The 17,699-nt window shown below is 34.3% G+C and overlaps 4 protein-coding genes across 6 annotated transcripts; 1 reads left to right on the top strand and 3 right to left on the bottom strand.

Moving 5' to 3' along the window:
• LOC105170700 lies at positions 4,782-5,802 on the top strand. The gene is made up of 2 exons (XM_011091578.2): positions 4,782-5,302; positions 5,414-5,802. The coding sequence occupies exons 1-2, from the start codon at positions 5,226-5,228 to the stop codon at positions 5,619-5,621; spliced, it is 285 nt and encodes a 94-aa protein (XP_011089880.1). The 5' UTR covers positions 4,782-5,225; the 3' UTR covers positions 5,622-5,802.
• On the bottom strand, positions 6,495-8,431 carry LOC105170698. Of its 3 annotated transcripts, none has more exons than XM_011091575.2 (3): positions 8,275-8,431; positions 6,937-7,139; positions 6,495-6,833 (listed from the first exon to the last, which is right to left on the bottom strand). In XM_011091575.2, the coding sequence occupies exons 2-3, from the start codon at positions 7,120-7,122 to the stop codon at positions 6,741-6,743; spliced, it is 279 nt and encodes a 92-aa protein (XP_011089877.1). In that variant the 5' UTR covers positions 7,123-7,139; positions 8,275-8,431; the 3' UTR covers positions 6,495-6,740. The 3 variants fall into 3 exon arrangements, with proteins under 3 accessions (XP_011089877.1, XP_011089878.1, XP_011089879.1); XM_011091576.2 differs by having other exon boundaries at positions 6,937-7,176; positions 8,275-8,403; XM_011091577.2 differs by lacking the exon at positions 8,275-8,431 and adding an exon at positions 8,107-8,243.
• Positions 10,092-12,330, bottom strand: LOC105170697. Its single transcript, XM_011091574.2, has 4 exons — positions 12,096-12,330; positions 11,675-12,014; positions 11,063-11,166; positions 10,092-10,365 (listed from the first exon to the last, which is right to left on the bottom strand). The coding sequence occupies exons 1-4, from the start codon at positions 12,159-12,161 to the stop codon at positions 10,201-10,203; spliced, it is 675 nt and encodes a 224-aa protein (XP_011089876.1). The 5' UTR covers positions 12,162-12,330; the 3' UTR covers positions 10,092-10,200.
• On the bottom strand, positions 12,942-15,673 carry LOC105170696 (elongation factor 1-alpha). The gene is made up of 3 exons (XM_011091573.2): positions 15,520-15,673; positions 14,229-14,707; positions 12,942-14,133 (listed from the first exon to the last, which is right to left on the bottom strand). Exons 2-3 carry the CDS (start codon positions 14,688-14,690, stop codon positions 13,246-13,248), a joined length of 1,350 nt encoding a protein of 449 aa, XP_011089875.1. The 5' UTR covers positions 14,691-14,707; positions 15,520-15,673; the 3' UTR covers positions 12,942-13,245.

Raw genomic sequence — 17,699 nt, 5'->3', positions numbered from 1 at the left:
TGTGTGTGTGTGGGGTGTGTGGGTGTGTGTGGTGTGTTGGTGTGGGTGTGTGTGTGTGTGTGTGTGTGTGTATGGTGTGTGTGGGTGTGTGTGTGTGTGTGTGGGGTGTGTGTGTGTGTGAGAGTGTGTGTGCGTGTGTGTTTGTGTGCGTGTGCGGTTTTTGTGTGTGCGCGGTATGTGTGCATGTGTGTGTGTGTGTCACTGTAGAACATATGTGTGTGTTTGGGTGGGTGTGTGGTGTGTGTGTGTGTGTGTTGGGTATGTGTGTGTGCGTGGTGCATGTGCGTGTGCGGTTTTTGTGTGTGCGCGATATGTGTGCATGTGCGTGCGAGTGTGTGGGGTGTGTTCATGTGCGGTGTGTGTGTGTGTGTGTGTGTGTGTGCGTGTGCGGTGTGTGTGTGTGTGTTTGTGTGTGTGTGCGGTATGTGTGCATGTGTGCGTGTGTGTGTATGTGTGTGTGTGTCATTGTAGAATATGTTTTACTTTTATTTTGAACATAAAAGAAGTGAGGTTTTAATTTTATCTTATGCGCCAATGAATGCCATTTGTGTCTTAATGAAGAGCAATAACAGGACATGAGAGAGTGCATTGTCCCTCTTCTTTTTTCCTTTCAAGAGTGGTCTTGGGTTGATTTACTTTACTAAAGGGTTTGGGATTGGGGAGTTGGGTTCAGGGTTCTGGGTTTTGAGGTCAGGGTTCAGGGTTCAGAAAGAGGAAAAGAGAGAGGAACCCCATATATAGCAGGGCAAAGAATTTGTTTTATTGGGCATGACATCTACAACAGGCCAGCCTTCTTACCTGTTTGATGCCACACTTGGTTGCACCACCAAGGTTTCCGTCGTAGGATAAATGATGCCGGTGGGCTGCAGGAATGATCTTTGGGGAATCCATCACAATTTCCGTCATAACTGTTTTTGTAATGCAACATGGGCATATCTTACGATTTTCTCAAGAAAATGAATCGGAAGATGGTGTTATAATTGTAAAGGGTTAAATGTAATTTACCTCCTCTGTTAATGAAAATGAGCAATTTACCTCTTGTAAAAAATAAAATAACAATTTATCCATTTATATTATCAGAAATAGAGTAATTTACCCCTCCAACGCATTTTGTGAATTACACGCATATTTTCTTATTTATAATTTAAAATTTAAAATAACATTTATATCCCTATTTAATGACCGTTGGATCTTAATCAATCTACAATCCAAATTTAACTAATAAATTAAGAGTATAGATTTTATCTGTTCAAGTCGACGGTTTAAATTTAAAATTATATATTGTTATATATAATTAAATTAATTTATATATATGTATTTATATATACAATATATATATATAGAGATAGAGAGGTAGTAATAGAGAAACCTGTGGGGGAGGGCGGATCTGGGAAGGGAGGGTTGGATCTGGATCCGGGAGGGGGAGGGGGAGATCTAGACTTGGGAAAGGGGGAGGAGGAGGAAGGGTGTGGCGATGGAGAAGGAGGAAGGGGCGGTGATCCGGGCACGGGACGGGGGATGGGTGGCAACGGGGAAAGAGGAAAGGAGAGGAGAGAGGGGGAGCGGCAGCGGCAACCCGACAATAGTTCGATGAAGAAGAAAGGAAAATATATATATTATTTTTTATAAAACATATATGTGTAAATATATTAAATTAAATATATATAATAATAATTTTATTGATAAAATTTACAATCAGATGCACATAGGTCGTGTATAATGCACCGCTAGACCTATAGGGGTATTTTACTCTATTTCTCATAACATAAGAATATAAATTATTGTTTTATATTTTATAAAGGATAAATAACTCATTTCTCTTAATATAAAAGGTGAATTGCATTTTCCCCTAATTGTAAATATAATAGGATATCTATTAATAATTAAACCAAACCCGACAAACGCCAGCAACTAGTATTAGAAGACATTGACACTTGCAATTAATTGTAGAAGCGCCACCAGAAATTTTTATGGTTCACAATTTGGTTTGTTGGTTTTCGAAATGTCATGGTCTAGTAATGAATGGCTGATAGGTATCTGCAACAACCACCGCAATATCAATGATGTCCTTCTTTAATTAAGATTAAGGTATCATCAATTGTTTGATGTCAATTATTTCAATTATTATCTATTTGGGTAAAGTACATTTATATTTTCTTAAATTATATCAAATTACATAAAAATATTCTTACTTTTCAAAAAATTACAAGTACACCTCCAAAATGGGTGTTGATTGAATTTACCATAGTGGATGTACTTTAAAATTTGGCCCCCAAATAGGGGTTGTATTTATAATTTTGTAAAAGACTATGAGTGTTTGTATAATTAGTTCTAATCTAAAATGCACCAATATAATTTACCCGTTCTATTTTGATAAAAATCTATGGTGTAGATACAACAAATGCGACAACAAAAAATTGCCAATATTTTTACATTTTTTGCGATGGGAAAAAAAAATATAGAAGTGAGTGTGTAAATGAAGATCTAAGATGGTTGATTGCAATGCAGGTCTTCATACGTATCATTGATCTATAATTCGTCGAAACTAATATATTTAAAGTAAATTACGTCGACATTTTTTATAATTAAGTCTAAGTACACGAATACTCTCTTGTCTTTTTGTAAAATTAAGAATACACCATTAATGTGTTGTCAATATAATGTACTTCATGGATTGTTGATCTACTATTTTATTATCGGATGAAGAGTATACGTATAATTACATTTACAACTTAAAAAGGTATATTTATAATTTTACAAATGATATATAATTAAATTTATGTTTAGGAGGTGTTAATGTGATCATCTTTTTATTATGAAGGTTGAAGTTTTTCTTGAAGCCACCACATCAAAATATCGAATGAGGGTAATATCAGCATAATTCCAAGAAGGTCCCCCAAACATAAGGAAAATGCCTAAACAGACCCACGGTTTCTATACTTTTTTTTGTTGGGCCAAATCAAACCGAACCCGATCTGACCCAAATGAAACTGTGACAGGAGGAGTTAAGGGTCATGATGATATGGAATGTGGCAAAAGATGGCCAGCCCAAATCAAGATCGTCTATCCTTTTATAAATATTATATCCAAAAATCAAATAATGTGCTAATAAAGCCTAATTCAATTAGTAGAGTTGAAGTTCCAAGGTCATGGATCTCAATCGACTCTTTGCCGGGTCTTCGCAGGACCCATCCTGAGATAATGACATGTGGTTATATTTGCATGTTGGCCCTTGAATATTTTTTTTTTACATTTTTTATTTAAAAAAAAAAGTATCCCAAAACATTCGCTTCACCTTTTTTCTCTCAAAATGTGTTATGTTAGTTATCATTATTACACATTTATCTCTTATCCAACACTTTTTACATATTGAATTATCCATAATCATCGCAATTTCATCTCGCATTTAAATATATCTTAAAAAAATTATTTCCATTTATTCAAAAACTACTTTATCATGTCCCCAACTCGTCCGAAATAAGATGAGTTTGATATACTTCTTGACGGGACGGGATCCAACAAATTAGAACCCTGTTGGGTTTGGAATGGGTTTGGAGTACGTTGATTTTTTAATAACTTTTTATTATTTATTATACATATATGATAATTATTATTAGTTAGGAAATTTTATTTTAAATATAAACTTTTAAACAAATTTGTATATATCCAACTCTATATAAAAAATAGATAAAATAAAAAAGTTAATTAAATATATTATTTGTATTAAATAATTTATTTCAAATCAAAAACTACATGAATTTACCTAAATCTAAAATGATAGTATTTATCGAAAAAATAATCTTTGTATTTTATTATTCATTTTAGGTAATAGAAACTATGTCAAGGTACCTAAAAATTTAAAATGATGTTACTTATTGGAAAAAATAAAAAATGAGTTGAATGTATTCTTTGTATTATATTAATTCATTTAGATCAAAAACTCTGTTAAAGTATCTAAATTTTACTTATTGAAAAAAAAAAAACTTAGATGAATGTATTATTTTTATTATATAATTAATTGTAGATAAAAAATTATGTTAAATTACCTACATCTAAGATGATATTATTTATTGAAAACTAAAAAATTAGTTGAATATACTCTTTGTATTATACAATTTATTTTAGATTAAAAACTATGTTTAAATACTTAAATGATATTATTTATTGAAAAGATGAAAAAAGTTAGTTAAATGTATTCTTGTATTATTCAATTTAACTTTTTAATATGTAATTACCTACATCAAAGTTTATTTATAAATTTTTTATTATACAACTTGAGACACTTATATAAGATACGAAATTTAAAAAAAAAAAACAAAAAAGTAATGCGGGGCAAGCTGGGGGCAGTTTAGTGAATTTGAGGGGCGGGTCGAGTGATCCTTGCCGGGGCAAGCCTCAAATTCGGACAAACCCACCCCAAACTCGTCCTGTTGCCATCCATACATGTCCCTTTTTTGTAAAATAAAATAAAACCAAATGCCAGGAAAATCACAATTTTGATCCCATATGTTATGGCCTTTTCCAATTTAATCTCATTTATTATGATTTTCTCACATTACATCCCGTAAGTTAGAGTTTATCATTTTTGGTCCTTACGGACTTTTCCATCAAATAATTAACGGAAAAGACATGGGTCGTTAGTTCAAACACGTGCAGGAGTAACGGCCCTGTGACAAAAAAGTCACATGAGCACTGAAAAACGAGAAAAATTCCAAATTATAGGGCACAATATGAGAAAATGGGAACAAATAACACTACGTTGAAACGAGCTAAATTATAGGACTAAAATGCAATTTTCCCACAAAACCATACAATTACAAATCTTTCACTTTATTCTATATCATATAACTACGCATAGAATATACCAAAGAAGATACATAAATTTTACATCAAAAAAACTCATTATTTGGCGAGAAAGGAGCAAACTCACCAACATCAAAAGCCTAAGGAAAACTATTCACACATCACGCCTTCATCTTTATGAAGTGAAAGGGACTGGGGAAGCATGGCACCTTTTTCCTCTTCAGTCTTTATTATGTCCCCTACTCATCAGAGTGCCTTTAATGTCTCTTGCAGTCCATCCTTCATTTCGACTAATGAATTTATCATATCCCTTTTGAACCCCAAAACTTCACATCCAAATTGCAGAAGAGCCGCTAAAAGAGTAAAAAGATTCCAAGTTCTCCCACTCACTTCATCTAAATATTGTATCCAGGAAGAAAGAAATGCTATCAATCATGAACAATTGTGGGCTTCCAGTCTGCCTTTCTGGGATCTATCATCCTCCTGCTCGTTCCAAAGAGTAATATTTCTCTTCCCCATCTTATTTTATCACTTCGCACACATACACCCTAATGCATGCTCATGATTTGATAAATTTTCATGGTTGATATACGTGTGTGCGTGTGTGTAGGATAGCAGATCATGAAAGAAGAAGAGAGGAGATTAAGAAGATGTGGTTTCAAGAGAATATGGAGAGATATGAGGATATGAGCAGAGCTCATGAGAGAGAGGCATTAGGCGACGGAGCTGATACTGATGAAAATGATGCTGAGGACGGTACTGTTATAATACATGAGTTTTCATGCATTTCTCTGGCTTGCACTGCCAAGGCTGCATGAGTGCTATAACTTAGGATTTGATTAGTATTATTAGTTTCCAGGCTTACTTTATTTGATATGGATTCTCCCAATTCTATCTTCTTTCTCTTGTTTTTTTCCGTTTGTATAATTTTTTCTGTATCTGTGGTTGATATTGGGGAATTCTATGTAACAGTTGGTGCAGTGACTCTAGTTTGTTCAATGTGTATGAAGATCACAGATAATACACTTTAGTGGGTCCGGAGAAGAGATAGATATAAAGGTCATTCTTATTTGTGTTAAACAGAACGCCACATATTGCAAAACCAATTATTGTTGTCTCCAGATCAAATTTTTTGCATAGAGATTTTTGCCCCCCATAACCTGAAGGGCTGTTTGGGACCTCATTCTGGCAATATTCAAGCTTATCTCTTGTTTGGCTCTGCAATTGAGTTGTCCAAGAACACATACGTGTTTGACCCAATCCATTGCCAGTTATTACACGCACATCAAGGATCTAATTATCATCATAATTGACAATTATGACAGGGAACACTTCTATCGACTACAATCATCTAACTGATTAATTCAACCTCTGAATAGACCGTTTAGGTCATGTCTATGAGCTCCAAATGTTAGAGACGGCTATACCTAATCAGCTGCATGATCCTCATGAGGCAAATATTGATTACTTCATAAAAGCACATCATTCCATGTGGTATTAGTCATTCATATGGAGCTTAAGTACCAGATTATTGCATACAAATGGGCCTTACAAAGGTGCCACTCATCGATGATATTGTGAAATTTGTATAAAAATTTATACGTAAATGCAAGAGCTATGTGATTTTATCTTCAGAGTAGTAACAGCTTTATTGTACACCATTGTGTTAGGCTTGGGAGTTTATAACATGCTAGCTAGCAATCCGGTCACTAATTAGGACAAATAAAAGGAAAGTCTTACAAAAATCATATTACTTCATACAATTCCAGTTTCATATAGTGCCATGGGTTTATGCAAAGACAAAATGATACTCCAAATCCTATAATTAACATATGCATGATCGTAGGAAGTTAAGAGAGCCACACATATCTAAATCTGGTGCCAAGCTCGTAGCACAGAGTTGATGTAAGGTCAAGGCAAGAAAGACTAGAGACACCTTACTCAGCCACCGTCGTTTGGAGAGGCAAATAACTTTCCACTTCCTTAGTCTCTAAACTCCTTTCTGCAACAACTTTTGACATGCCGAACATCTAAGGAAACAACATCGAGGGTGACCATCAGCTCTAATCTATCAGATACGAAGAGAGCACAAATCTACTGCTGCTGAATGTTAAAACTAAGAGTCTGCATAACCTTCTTGATTGTCTTCTGAAAGCAACTTTTGTGTTCGTCCATAGAAGCATGGATGAATTCATCGATGTGATCCTTTACATCTTCCAGGAAAGTTGCATTTTCATTCTTCTTCTTCCGGCATGAAGCCATGGTTGGAGTTGGAGTTGCAGATGATGGCTTCTCATTTGGGCTCTTCTCAGTCGCCATTGATGGTTATACAGTAGCTATAAAACATTTAGCACCTTTCAGTGACATGTAAAGCTGTTCAAAGAAGAATATAGTGAAAAGAGGGAAAATACGAAAAAATAAACACACACTAAGGACTAATGAAGACATCAAGTACCATTTGACAACTAGGTGGGAAAATAGAAAATAGATGAATTCATTAAATACATAACCTCCGCAACCTTTACTAACTTTTCTTTGAGAAAGAGGCAACATGAACTAAGCATCAAACAAGTTACTAAACTGGGGCAAGACCACCAAGTACCAACAAAAGCCACTAAGAAAAACAATTCTGGTTGATTGTTGATAAGGAGAAGCATACTTAAATGGAAAAGAATCCTGTCATCAGGGGGGTACAACTACATTTACTCATGAAAAAGGTGAGGAAAATGCGATAAAAGCCTATTTGGTCATCTCTCCTCCAACCCACCCATCACCACCCTCTCCCTATTGTTTTCTCCAGTTTTCATTTTTTACCTTTTTTCTTCCTTTACCCCAACATTTTCTTTTCTCATAAAACTCCTCGAACCAATGGAAGGGGCATAAGAATGTGAATAAATATTCATGTTGAGAGCTCTGAGCTCATCATACTAGTTACTCAATCATCAGTTTACATACAAAGCTACAGCTAAACTCAGAGAACCTGTCCAACATTATATCACTTGTGGGTATTTTCTAAAAGCTAAACATAGTCTATACAGTACAAACAAAAATGAAATATACGCAAATACACCTTTACTATTCGAACTCAGTTTAAGTAACCGAATTTCCTATATTTCTTTCTGTTCAGATTAGGCTCAAAAGGAAACACACAATCTCTTTTTACACAACTTATATGGGCTTAACAAGTTCAGCTTATTCCGAAACTCGGTCTTCTACTCTTCCATGATAACAAAGACGGCAACCTGCTTGATAAAATGTCACAGGAGTTCAAACTCAAACGAACGTTAAGTACATAACACCCACCCTCTTGCCCTCTTTCTTTCATCGAATTGATCAAACTCAGATGATCGTTTCCCAGATTATAAAGTTAAAAAAAACGCCAAACATGAAATTCAAACTAATCAAGAATGACACCAAAAATTACATTAAGTAAAGAGCAAAAACACCAAATATGATGGAAAACTAAAACACCTGTAAGCTCTAACGAGAAATTTGATGACGCTTATTCCCTTTTGCCCTTTCTAGTAGAAATCAAAGAGAAAAGACGGAGATGTGTTTGAAGTCCTTGCTGGAATAGAATTGCAAAGCAAAGAGCTAATGAGCGAATCTGGGAATTACAGTTGATAACGGGCTTCCATCTTCCCAGAGGCCCAGGAAGAATGGGCTCTGGGCTATCTCTTTACTATTTCAATTTGATATATGGACACTGATACCTCTGGCCTCTTCTAGAAGCCCAAGAAGGCCCGTTAGCCCAGTACACTTGAAGAACCGGACCACATAGCCTAATAATATGATTGGGCCAACCAGCTAAACCCCATTTATATTTTTATCAAATATTGATAAATTTCAAAATCTTTTCCTCGAATCTAAATTCATCAATCCAAATAGAGCATCAGAAAATTGTTCATAGAATCTGCCCAACCAATCTGAAGAGAATCCAGAAGCTTTGTTCTTTGAGATCTCAGCCTATTAACTTTTTGGACAAAATTAGAAATTTTGGAAGATATAACTTTAGTCCATTTTCTTCACTCTACTTCAAACTTTTTTATACGAGCTTATTATTTTTCACACATTTTTTTTTCTTATGTAAGAATTTTATTTATTTTATACTTTTTTTTGTTGATTTGAACGTCCAAATGGTAACCATTTTTTGCATCTCATACTTCAAAGTTTTTGAAATCTAAATTCATTATAGTTTATTAACTATAGACCAATGTTTTGTGGCATTGAGAAATAAATTTTAGTGTATCCAGTAGCAACATACAAATGTATATTTTAATAGCATTAACAGATACACTTTTTGAAGGGGCGTCGGTGTATTTTACATTGAGAATGTTTATGTAGAATTTCTCTATTGAATGGAAAGTGTACTTGTAATTACAAATAAAATTTTGATATAATTTTATAAATGTCAAAAAATATTTATGTAATTAAATCTAATATGAAAAAATGTCAATATAATTTACCTTATTTATTTAATAATATAAAATCCATAGAAAGAGTGATGGTAACTATAACCAACCCTCCATTGTTTCTGCTTCTTTTTTTAACATCTTTTCACACAAATTAACAAATCAAGACGTCAAAAAAAAGTTATTGTTTTTCAATAATACATTGATTAAATGAATACATAACATCAGTAAGTAAATCATATGAAGAACAAATAAATTACCATATCTCATATAAGAAAAGATAAATATCCATACATCTAATAAATTTTGAATTCATAACCTCAAACTTGTTGATGGTATTTCATAATTTTTCCCTTTCCTTTTTTAACCTAACTCATCACCATTGATTTGACATAATTAAAATAAAAGAAAATGGCTTGTAAAGCTATGGAATTATCGCATTGCTTAATCTTTTAACACTCGTGCTTAGATTTTATGTGAAGTCCAATCCTGTGTGATCTACATATTGACAGATCATAAAATGAAAGATATCAATAGGGTATTTTTCAATTATAATCAGATTAGACGAAATATTCAGACCAATCGACCCAAGCAAACTAAGACTTAATGCACCCTATAAGTTGATAAAAAAGAAATTATATATATATATATATATGTAAATTCCAACGAGATCCTATAAAATTTATTATAATTATAAATACCTTCTCTTATTTGAAAAATTACAAATACTTTTCTAGCATTAACGATCGTCTTACAAATATTGACCTATAATGGACTGTTACGAGAGTGTATTTATTAGATGTCAGTAAACTCCAGAGGTTCTTATAGTTTTTCAAACAACGAGAATGTATTTGTACTTATGTCAAACAATAGTATATATTAACATAATAAAGCATAGGGATTATATGTCCTGGACTTTATGGAACCTTCATTATAACAAAATTAATGTGCACTGCTAAATGTTGACTATATCATAAATAAAAAATCAAGGAGAAATATTGAGATCAAACTCATAGAACATATTGGTAGATGGCATCATTTTTCCTGCATACTTATTCACCACACTCTCTGCTTCTGCCCAAGTTTTGAACCACAGAACACCTCTGCCAGACCCTCTTTGCTCATTGTGAACAACCTCAACACCCAAAAGCTGAAATCAACCATGAAAGCACTTAATTTAGTCTCCAATAAATAAATTAAATGGGGTGTTTTTGCAACAACTTTACCTGAAAAAATAACTTAATATTTAAAGTGTTTGGGGGGAGGGGGGGGAAGGTTAATATTTTTATAATTGTAATAATAAATTATAGAAGTTGGTAGGAAGCTACTAAATTATAATTTTTTGGGTTAAATATATTTAATTTAAAAAGTTTGAAAGCATAAGTTGCAATCTTCAAGTTTGTTTTCAACATTTAGCAATAAACTGGTAAACAATTATTTTGAACAGTTGTAAATATTCCAAAATAGCAAATAAAGAAGAAGACTAATATTGTATAATATGAAAAAAAATCCAGTGCAAACTAAGTTTGATTAAATCGAACCATTCACAGAACAAAATTATAGACTTATCGTGTGATTAGTTCAAATTTAATTAGACCCGATTTGAATTAGAATTTTTCGATATAATATATACGCACCAGTAATAAATCCTACTTATGAGGCCAGTTTCGGGAGGAAAAAAGCTTATTTACATATATTCGTAAGTTGAAAATTTCTATATTTTCTTTATATGTTGGATTATACATCTTACCCTCTGATTTTGATAAGTCTACTATTAAAATTTTTATACAAAATCTTATAAAATAATTTGAAGTCCTCCAAATCATAAAAATACTTGGAAAAATTACCTCTTTGTGAGCTCTGTAGAAGCACTTGTAGTAAATATAGCTCTCATTCATCCACGGCATCAACTTATCAATCCTAATACAGCAGAAGTTGTTTGCAAGCTTATCTGCGATACCAACCCACAATTTATAGTATATATGTGATTATCATAAATTATGGCTTAAATTAATCAATTCAAACAGCTGCTTAATAAGCAGCACGCCATTTAGAATTGTAACTACACACCTCGAGGGTTGGTAGTATTATTTAATCTGGGTATTTGTGTGAAATTTCGCAACTGAAATAAGGGTATAATTATAATTACAACTACAATTTCGAGATGTGTACTTGTAATTTTGTAAAGGATAATTGTGTTGGTTTAGTTATATAAGAGGCGTCAATATGTTTACCCTATAATAAAATTTTAGTACGTGTCTAATAATTTTTTTTGAGGAAAGAGTTCATAACTTACCTTTTAAAAATAACAACAAGCTTTATTTATTTTAATATGTTAATTGTAAAATTACTATTTATAAATTTTATAATTTTATTTTTATTCAAATATCTCAATATATAACTTATTTTTAAAAGTATTATAAAATATTTTAAATAAATTTAGCCAAACGCGGTCTTACCTGAAAATTTTAGCCAGTATGGAGCCAGCCTGAATATCTGCAGCTTGTACCCAGTGTTGATTTTCTCCCAGACTTTGGCCTGATAGTGGCATGTCTCGCCGGCGGAATCCGCCGCCGCCATGGTTATGTAGTACACTGCTGCTGCGGCGGGTTCGACGTTCAGATTGACAATTCTGAGGAATTTCAACAACCCCTTTTCTCCCTCCTCCTTATTGTGCTCCTCCACCGCGAACCTGGCGGCTTGCTCCGCCTTACGGTAGAGGTCGCCTGAATATTCCCCGACTCTCCTGATGCGCCCCACCAATACAGAACCATCTCTGCCGGGCGTCACATAGAATCCCTGAAATCATATACGAAAAATTTAAGCAAGAAGAACTACAAGAACAGCAAAGAAATAGTTGAAAAAATATGTAAAACAAACCTGGCTGTAGTTCAAGTCGTCCATGTATTCAGAGTATGCTTTTTGATCAAATATCAGGTTATCCATTGTGAGTTGTCTGAGTTATCAAGGGGGATATGTGTGTGTATGTGTGTGTGTTGTTGAGTAAGAGAGTTTCTAGTGATGAGGAGTTAATTTATGATATATATATGTGGAGAAGATGCGTATTCCTTGTATAATAGGGCTAAAACTTCTTGATCTTCACGTAACAGGGGAGTTCTTTCTTGTGCTGTAACTATAAGTAATTCAGGCAACATTGTATGAAATGTAATCAACACTACTTAAGTTGTCAATAGTTTTTTGCTTTTTAAGAGAATCAGGTTTTCGTGAAAATATAAATCATTAAATAAACTCGTCTCAAACACAATTTGTGGTCATTCCATTTTTTTAATTATCATTATTATTATGCTCAAATCCATATTGACATGTGTGACATTTTTGCATTGGATTTTGAAATCAACGAAGAAACTAAAAAATATATTTAATAAATATAACAAAATAATTGAATAAAGAACAATTACTGTGGGATTAAAACTTATAATTTTATCAAAATGTCAGTTAAAATATAATATCAGAAGTGATTAATAATTCACACTGACTGCACAAACAATCTTTCAACATTTCCTTTCAAAGGTGGCAATGGATATATACGCTTTGAAGCAAAATAAGAACAACACGGTAAGACACGATACTGAAACCTTAGCTTTTTCTACAACTGAACAGTTCCAATACTCTACTCCCAAGACTCAGTTTACTAACTGGAATGCAACAAAACCTACAAGCAATCAATTCAAGCAACAACATTTCAGAGATGAAGAGAATGAGGCGTTGGGACAATAATGAAAAAGTTTAATTATAATTATCCGCGAAAATAAATCACATATCTCCAAGCTGACAGGTAAAGACAGCATCTCAGAACAAAAAAGACAAACCAAAAATAATGCAAGACGTTCCGCCACCGCCTGTCAAGCACCCAATTCTGGGAATGGCTGCCCAGCATACAAGGCGGAAAATTACAACACAACGTGCAATAAAATGGACCTAATAAGGAAGTACGGAAAATGTTTTTTGGAAGTAAACTAGTAATATAAAGTTTACTGGCACTAAAGGCAGACCCAGGAACCAGCAAGGTTCACTTGGCACCCTTCTTAGCAGCAGCCTTGGTCACCTTGGCACCGCTTGGGTCTTTCTTCTCAACACTCTTGATGACACCAACAGCAACCGTTTGACGCATGTCGCGGACAGCAAAACGACCAAGTGGTGGGTACTCTGAGAAAGTCTCCACAACCATGGGCTTGGTGGGAATCATCTTAACAAATCCAGCATCACCATTCTTCAAGAATTTGGGCTCCTTCTCAAGTTCCTTACCGGAACGCCTGTCAATCTTGGTCACAAGCTCCGCAAATTTAACAGCAATGTGAGAGGTGTGACAGTCAAGCACTGGGGCGTATCCGTTTCCAATCTGGCCAGGGTGGTTCATGATGATGACCTGGGAGGTGAAGTTTGCGGCTTCCTTAGCAGGGTCATCCTTTGAGTTGGAGGCAACATAACCACGCTTGAGATCCTTGACAGCAACATTCTTCACGTTGAACCCGACATTGTCACCAGGAAGAGCTTCCTGCATTGATTCGTGGTGCATCTCAACAGACTTAACTTCAGTGGTCAGGCCAGATGGGCCGAAGGTGACAACCATACCAGGCTTCAAGATACCAGTCTCCACACGACCAACAGGGACAGTACCAATACCACCAATCTTGTAAACATCCTGAAGTGGGAGACGGAGGGGCTTGTCTGAGGGCCTCTTGGGCTCCTGAATCAGGTCAAGAGCCTCAAGGAGGGTCGGGCCCTTGTACCAGTCCAGGTTGGTGGACCTCTCAATCATGTTGTCTCCCTCAAAACCAGAAATTGGGACGAATGGGATCTTGTCAGGGTTGTATCCAACCTTCTTGAGGTAGGAGGAAACTTCTTTCACAATTTCATCATACCTAGCCTTGGAGTATTTTGGTGTGGTGGCATCCATCTACAAAGCATTGTTCTCATATGTTAAATATTGCATCAATTAAACAAGAGATAATACAAAATAGCTTTCACGTGACTAAGTACAAATTATCCAACCTTGTTGCAGCAACAGATCATTTGCTTGACACCAAGAGTGAAAGCAAGCAACGCATGCTCACGGGTCTGACCATCCTTAGAAATACCAGCTTCAAAACCACCAGTGGTGGAATCGATAATGAGGACGGCACAGTCAGCCTGTGAGGTACCAGTAATCATGTTCTTGATAAAGTCACGGTGTCCAGGTGCATCAATGACAGTGCAGTAGTACTTGGTGGTCTCAAACTTCCACAAGGCAATATCAATGGTGATACCACGCTCACGCTCAGCCTTGAGTTTGTCGAGCACCCAGGCATACTTGAAGGACCTCTTGTTCATCTCAGCAGCCTCCTTCTCGAACCTTTCAATGACACGCTTGTCAATACCACCAAGCTTATAAATCAAGTGACCAGTGGTGGTCGACTTTCCGGAGTCGACATGGCCAATGACCACAATGTTAATGTGAACCTTCTCCTTACCCATGGTAAAATGTTTGAGAACTGCATCCAGACAAGTAAACGGTCTCATTAGAAACAAAGAAAAAGATGCAGTTATATAGTATACATTGGGTGCTAAGAACTAACGAATGGTTTTTCCAGTTAGAAAACAAGAAAGTAATCAAAAGAAGATCACATACAAGAACCAGAATTTCATACATCGATGACTCTCAGAGGGACAGAATACATCACATCCTATCCCTCCGTAAACAAGCCCACTAAAGTGACGATCAAACCACAAACACACCACATTACTAGGAAAAATGCTTCTTCAAAAATATAACACTACAGTACAAGCGCAGATCAAACAGAGACCTACAAGGTTATCACAAGACTGTTACTTTTCATCAACAAATCAATCCTCGAAAACAATTCATAAGGCGATACCAAAGTCTCTTACGCAACAAACCATGCGCAATGGAAAGTAAGTAATAAGACACGACAACATACGAAGGACACGATTTAGTCAGATCAGCTTCATAGATCAGGAAATGTAATGATCTACTCCAAGACAGGACGGCGATCATACGTTTTACATATACTGAGAGAAAATCGATTTAAACCGCAACAAACAAGCAAGAAAAATTCAATCTAAGATTTTCAATCAGATGAACGATGAATACTTAGCATCGCAAACCACATAGGCTTGCAAAATTTTGAACAGCGAAAAATCCATGCAATTGAAATAAAATTTCAAACGATCCAAAACGAACAAATGATCAACAATTAACAAACCAAACTACAAACGCAAGAAACGATGAAAATATTAAACACCCAAATCAAATGCAACTGAATAAAATTGGATATGATCTAACCTTTGTTTCAGATATGAGCAGATATTGAGACTCGAATTGAAACCCTAGTCGCAGAGAATGATTCAGAGAAGTGAAAGGAGAAGCGGATCTGAGGGTTTATAAAGCGTTCCTAGGGCTTATGCGGAGACTTGTTGCAGTAGTAATTTACACAAATGCCATTGGATCTTTTCCGAATATCTCGAGTTAAATAAGGTTTTATATGGATAGAATTGTACTAAAACTAAAAGTGTATCTGGTTTTTCTTTATTAATTTTATGTCCTACTGCTTCAGCCATCACTCGTCCACTTTCTCACCTCTTTCTTTTGCATTATTTAATGTAAAATAATTGTTGTGGTCCAAGATTCTTTTTCGCTCAAACTACCATCAATATATTATAAATTCGAATCCCATCAAAATATAAATAATCATCTCTTTAAATAATTATTATTTTATTATAATAGTAGTTTTTTATTAATTATATATTTTTTTATATAATTATTTATTATTAAAACTCATAATATAAGTATAATTAAATAACTCAGAAAAAATATTTTTCTTTTTCTTTAGTTTTAATTTTTTTTTCTTGGATAATTCGAAAGAAAAAGGATAAATATTGGAATAAGTTACCTATATCTCCTTTAGATTAGTCAATATACATCCACCCCTCTTTATTTTGATTTTTCATGGGCATCTTTATTATTGATTTTGATGCCCACTGTAGTTTCAATACCATAAAATCGAAGAATCGAGTTAAAAAATTTTGAAAATTTGAAGAATAAAGTTAGAAAAAAAAAATGTACTGACGTCATTGATGTTTAAATTAGTAATATTTTTAAATAGAAATTAAGCAAAATTGAATTAAAGATGGTAGAAAACTAGTAGACGTGAGCCAAAGTATGAAGAATTAGATAAGGAGTGGTGAACTTGTCGTACGTTTACATACCAGTCTATTTGTATAGATGAATGAGAATCATGAGATATTTCGAATTTTAGTATGCCTGATCTGTATAAGGAACGAGTATAGGACGAATTTCGGACCAATTGGTCCAACTACACACTGCACCAGGCCCTGCTCCGTGCGAGTAGAAAATGTCTTTAAGCCAGTAGGGGAGAGAGGAAGGTAATTGGTTCTTCGGTCAAGTAGATTATTATTTTAAAAACTTCTTATTGGTTTCTCCAATGCTCTGGTGATATGTTCATCTAACGAGGCATCTCTATTAGCATGCCATATTAGTAAGACGCGTTCTTGGTGGGAATTGCACATATTGGACTTTTTGTGAATAAAAAATTTAGGTCAAGATCGGGAGTTTGACATCTGAAAAGCAGGCAATGGACTAGTAAAATGATAATCCCACCAAGATGAGCAGAATGTAGGCCAATACCGAGGCCTAATGTTATTAGAGAGTCGAGGAAAAAATAACAAAGGACTAATCCAGCCCAACGACGTTTAGTAAACAAGGCCTTAAGAGATTGTTTACACATGCAATCATAGAAATAAAGCACAAATTTAAAATAAATGATCTACATTGAAATTTTTAATTCCAAATAATGATTGCAATTGCTTGTCGACAATATTACGCGCCTTCATGTGTCACTTCTGCACGCATGAATCGGGGTCGGTGTGCACTCCATTTATGTACAACACCACTAAATTTAAAGTGTAATTTCACATTTTCAGAAGGGGTGTAAATGTAAGTAACCCAAAAAATAAAAATAAGAGATAATTATACCGCTCTTTCATGATGTTTGATGTAACTACATTAGATCTCCTGTAGGCCTATAATTTAAAAAATTATATCTAATATCCCTTATGTTTGTCTCTATCTAACAAATAGATTCATCTGTTAGTTAAAATCACCGAGTTTGCTAATATTTAAAAAAAAGTTTAATAAAATTTATATTTATCCCTAATTGACTTATTCACTTATTGCATGTCAAATAACTATTTTCTGCTCAAACATGTCCTTTATGCTTGTTTTACCTCTACTTATATGGTGCCATTCTTATAGGAAAAGATGAGGGATCTCATGAAATGCTAATAATAAATTAATTTAGTAACATGTTTTTGAAATATCATAACGGAAACACATACGAGTTGCTTCATTTATTTTATTTAAATTATTAATTTTAATTTTTTTAATAATTAGTTAAAACTCTTTAGATAAATTAATCTCAAATATACATGAATACGTGTTTATTG

The sequence above is a fragment of the Sesamum indicum genome, linkage group LG9 (assembly GCF_000512975.1).
Source record: "Sesamum indicum cultivar Zhongzhi No. 13 linkage group LG9, S_indicum_v1.0, whole genome shotgun sequence".
NCBI lineage: Eukaryota > Viridiplantae > Streptophyta > Magnoliopsida > Lamiales > Pedaliaceae > Sesamum > Sesamum indicum.
The sequence above is the reverse complement of the archived record's forward strand: the minus strand, read 5'-3'. Positions and strand labels throughout refer to the sequence as shown.

Coding starts and splice junctions, on each gene's coding strand:
- LOC105170697 (XM_011091574.2), bottom strand. CDS start 12,161: ATGGATAACCTGATATTTGATCAAAAAGCATACTCTGAATACATGGAC. Junction 12,015..12,095: donor ACGACTTGAACTACAGCCAG/GTTTGTTTTACA, acceptor ATATGATTTCAG/GGATTCTATGTGACGCCCGG. Junction 11,167..11,674: donor ATACTGGCTAAAATTTTCAG/GTAAGACCGCGT, acceptor TTGGTATCGCAG/ATAAGCTTGCAAACAACTTC.
- LOC105170700 (XM_011091578.2), top strand. CDS start 5,226: ATGCTATCAATCATGAACAATTGTGGGCTTCCAGTCTGCCTTTCTGGG. Junction 5,303..5,413: donor CCTCCTGCTCGTTCCAAAGA/GTAATATTTCTC, acceptor GCGTGTGTGTAG/GATAGCAGATCATGAAAGAA.
- LOC105170696 (XM_011091573.2), bottom strand. CDS start 14,690: ATGGGTAAGGAGAAGGTTCACATTAACATTGTGGTCATTGGCCATGTC. Junction 14,134..14,228: donor TGATCTGTTGCTGCAACAAG/GTTGGATAATTT, acceptor AATGCTTTGTAG/ATGGATGCCACCACACCAAA.
- LOC105170698 (XM_011091575.2), bottom strand. CDS start 7,122: ATGGCGACTGAGAAGAGCCCAAATGAGAAGCCATCATCTGCAACTCCA. Junction 6,834..6,936: donor TTCAGAAGACAATCAAGAAG/GTTATGCAGACT, acceptor TTGTTTCCTTAG/ATGTTCGGCATGTCAAAAGT.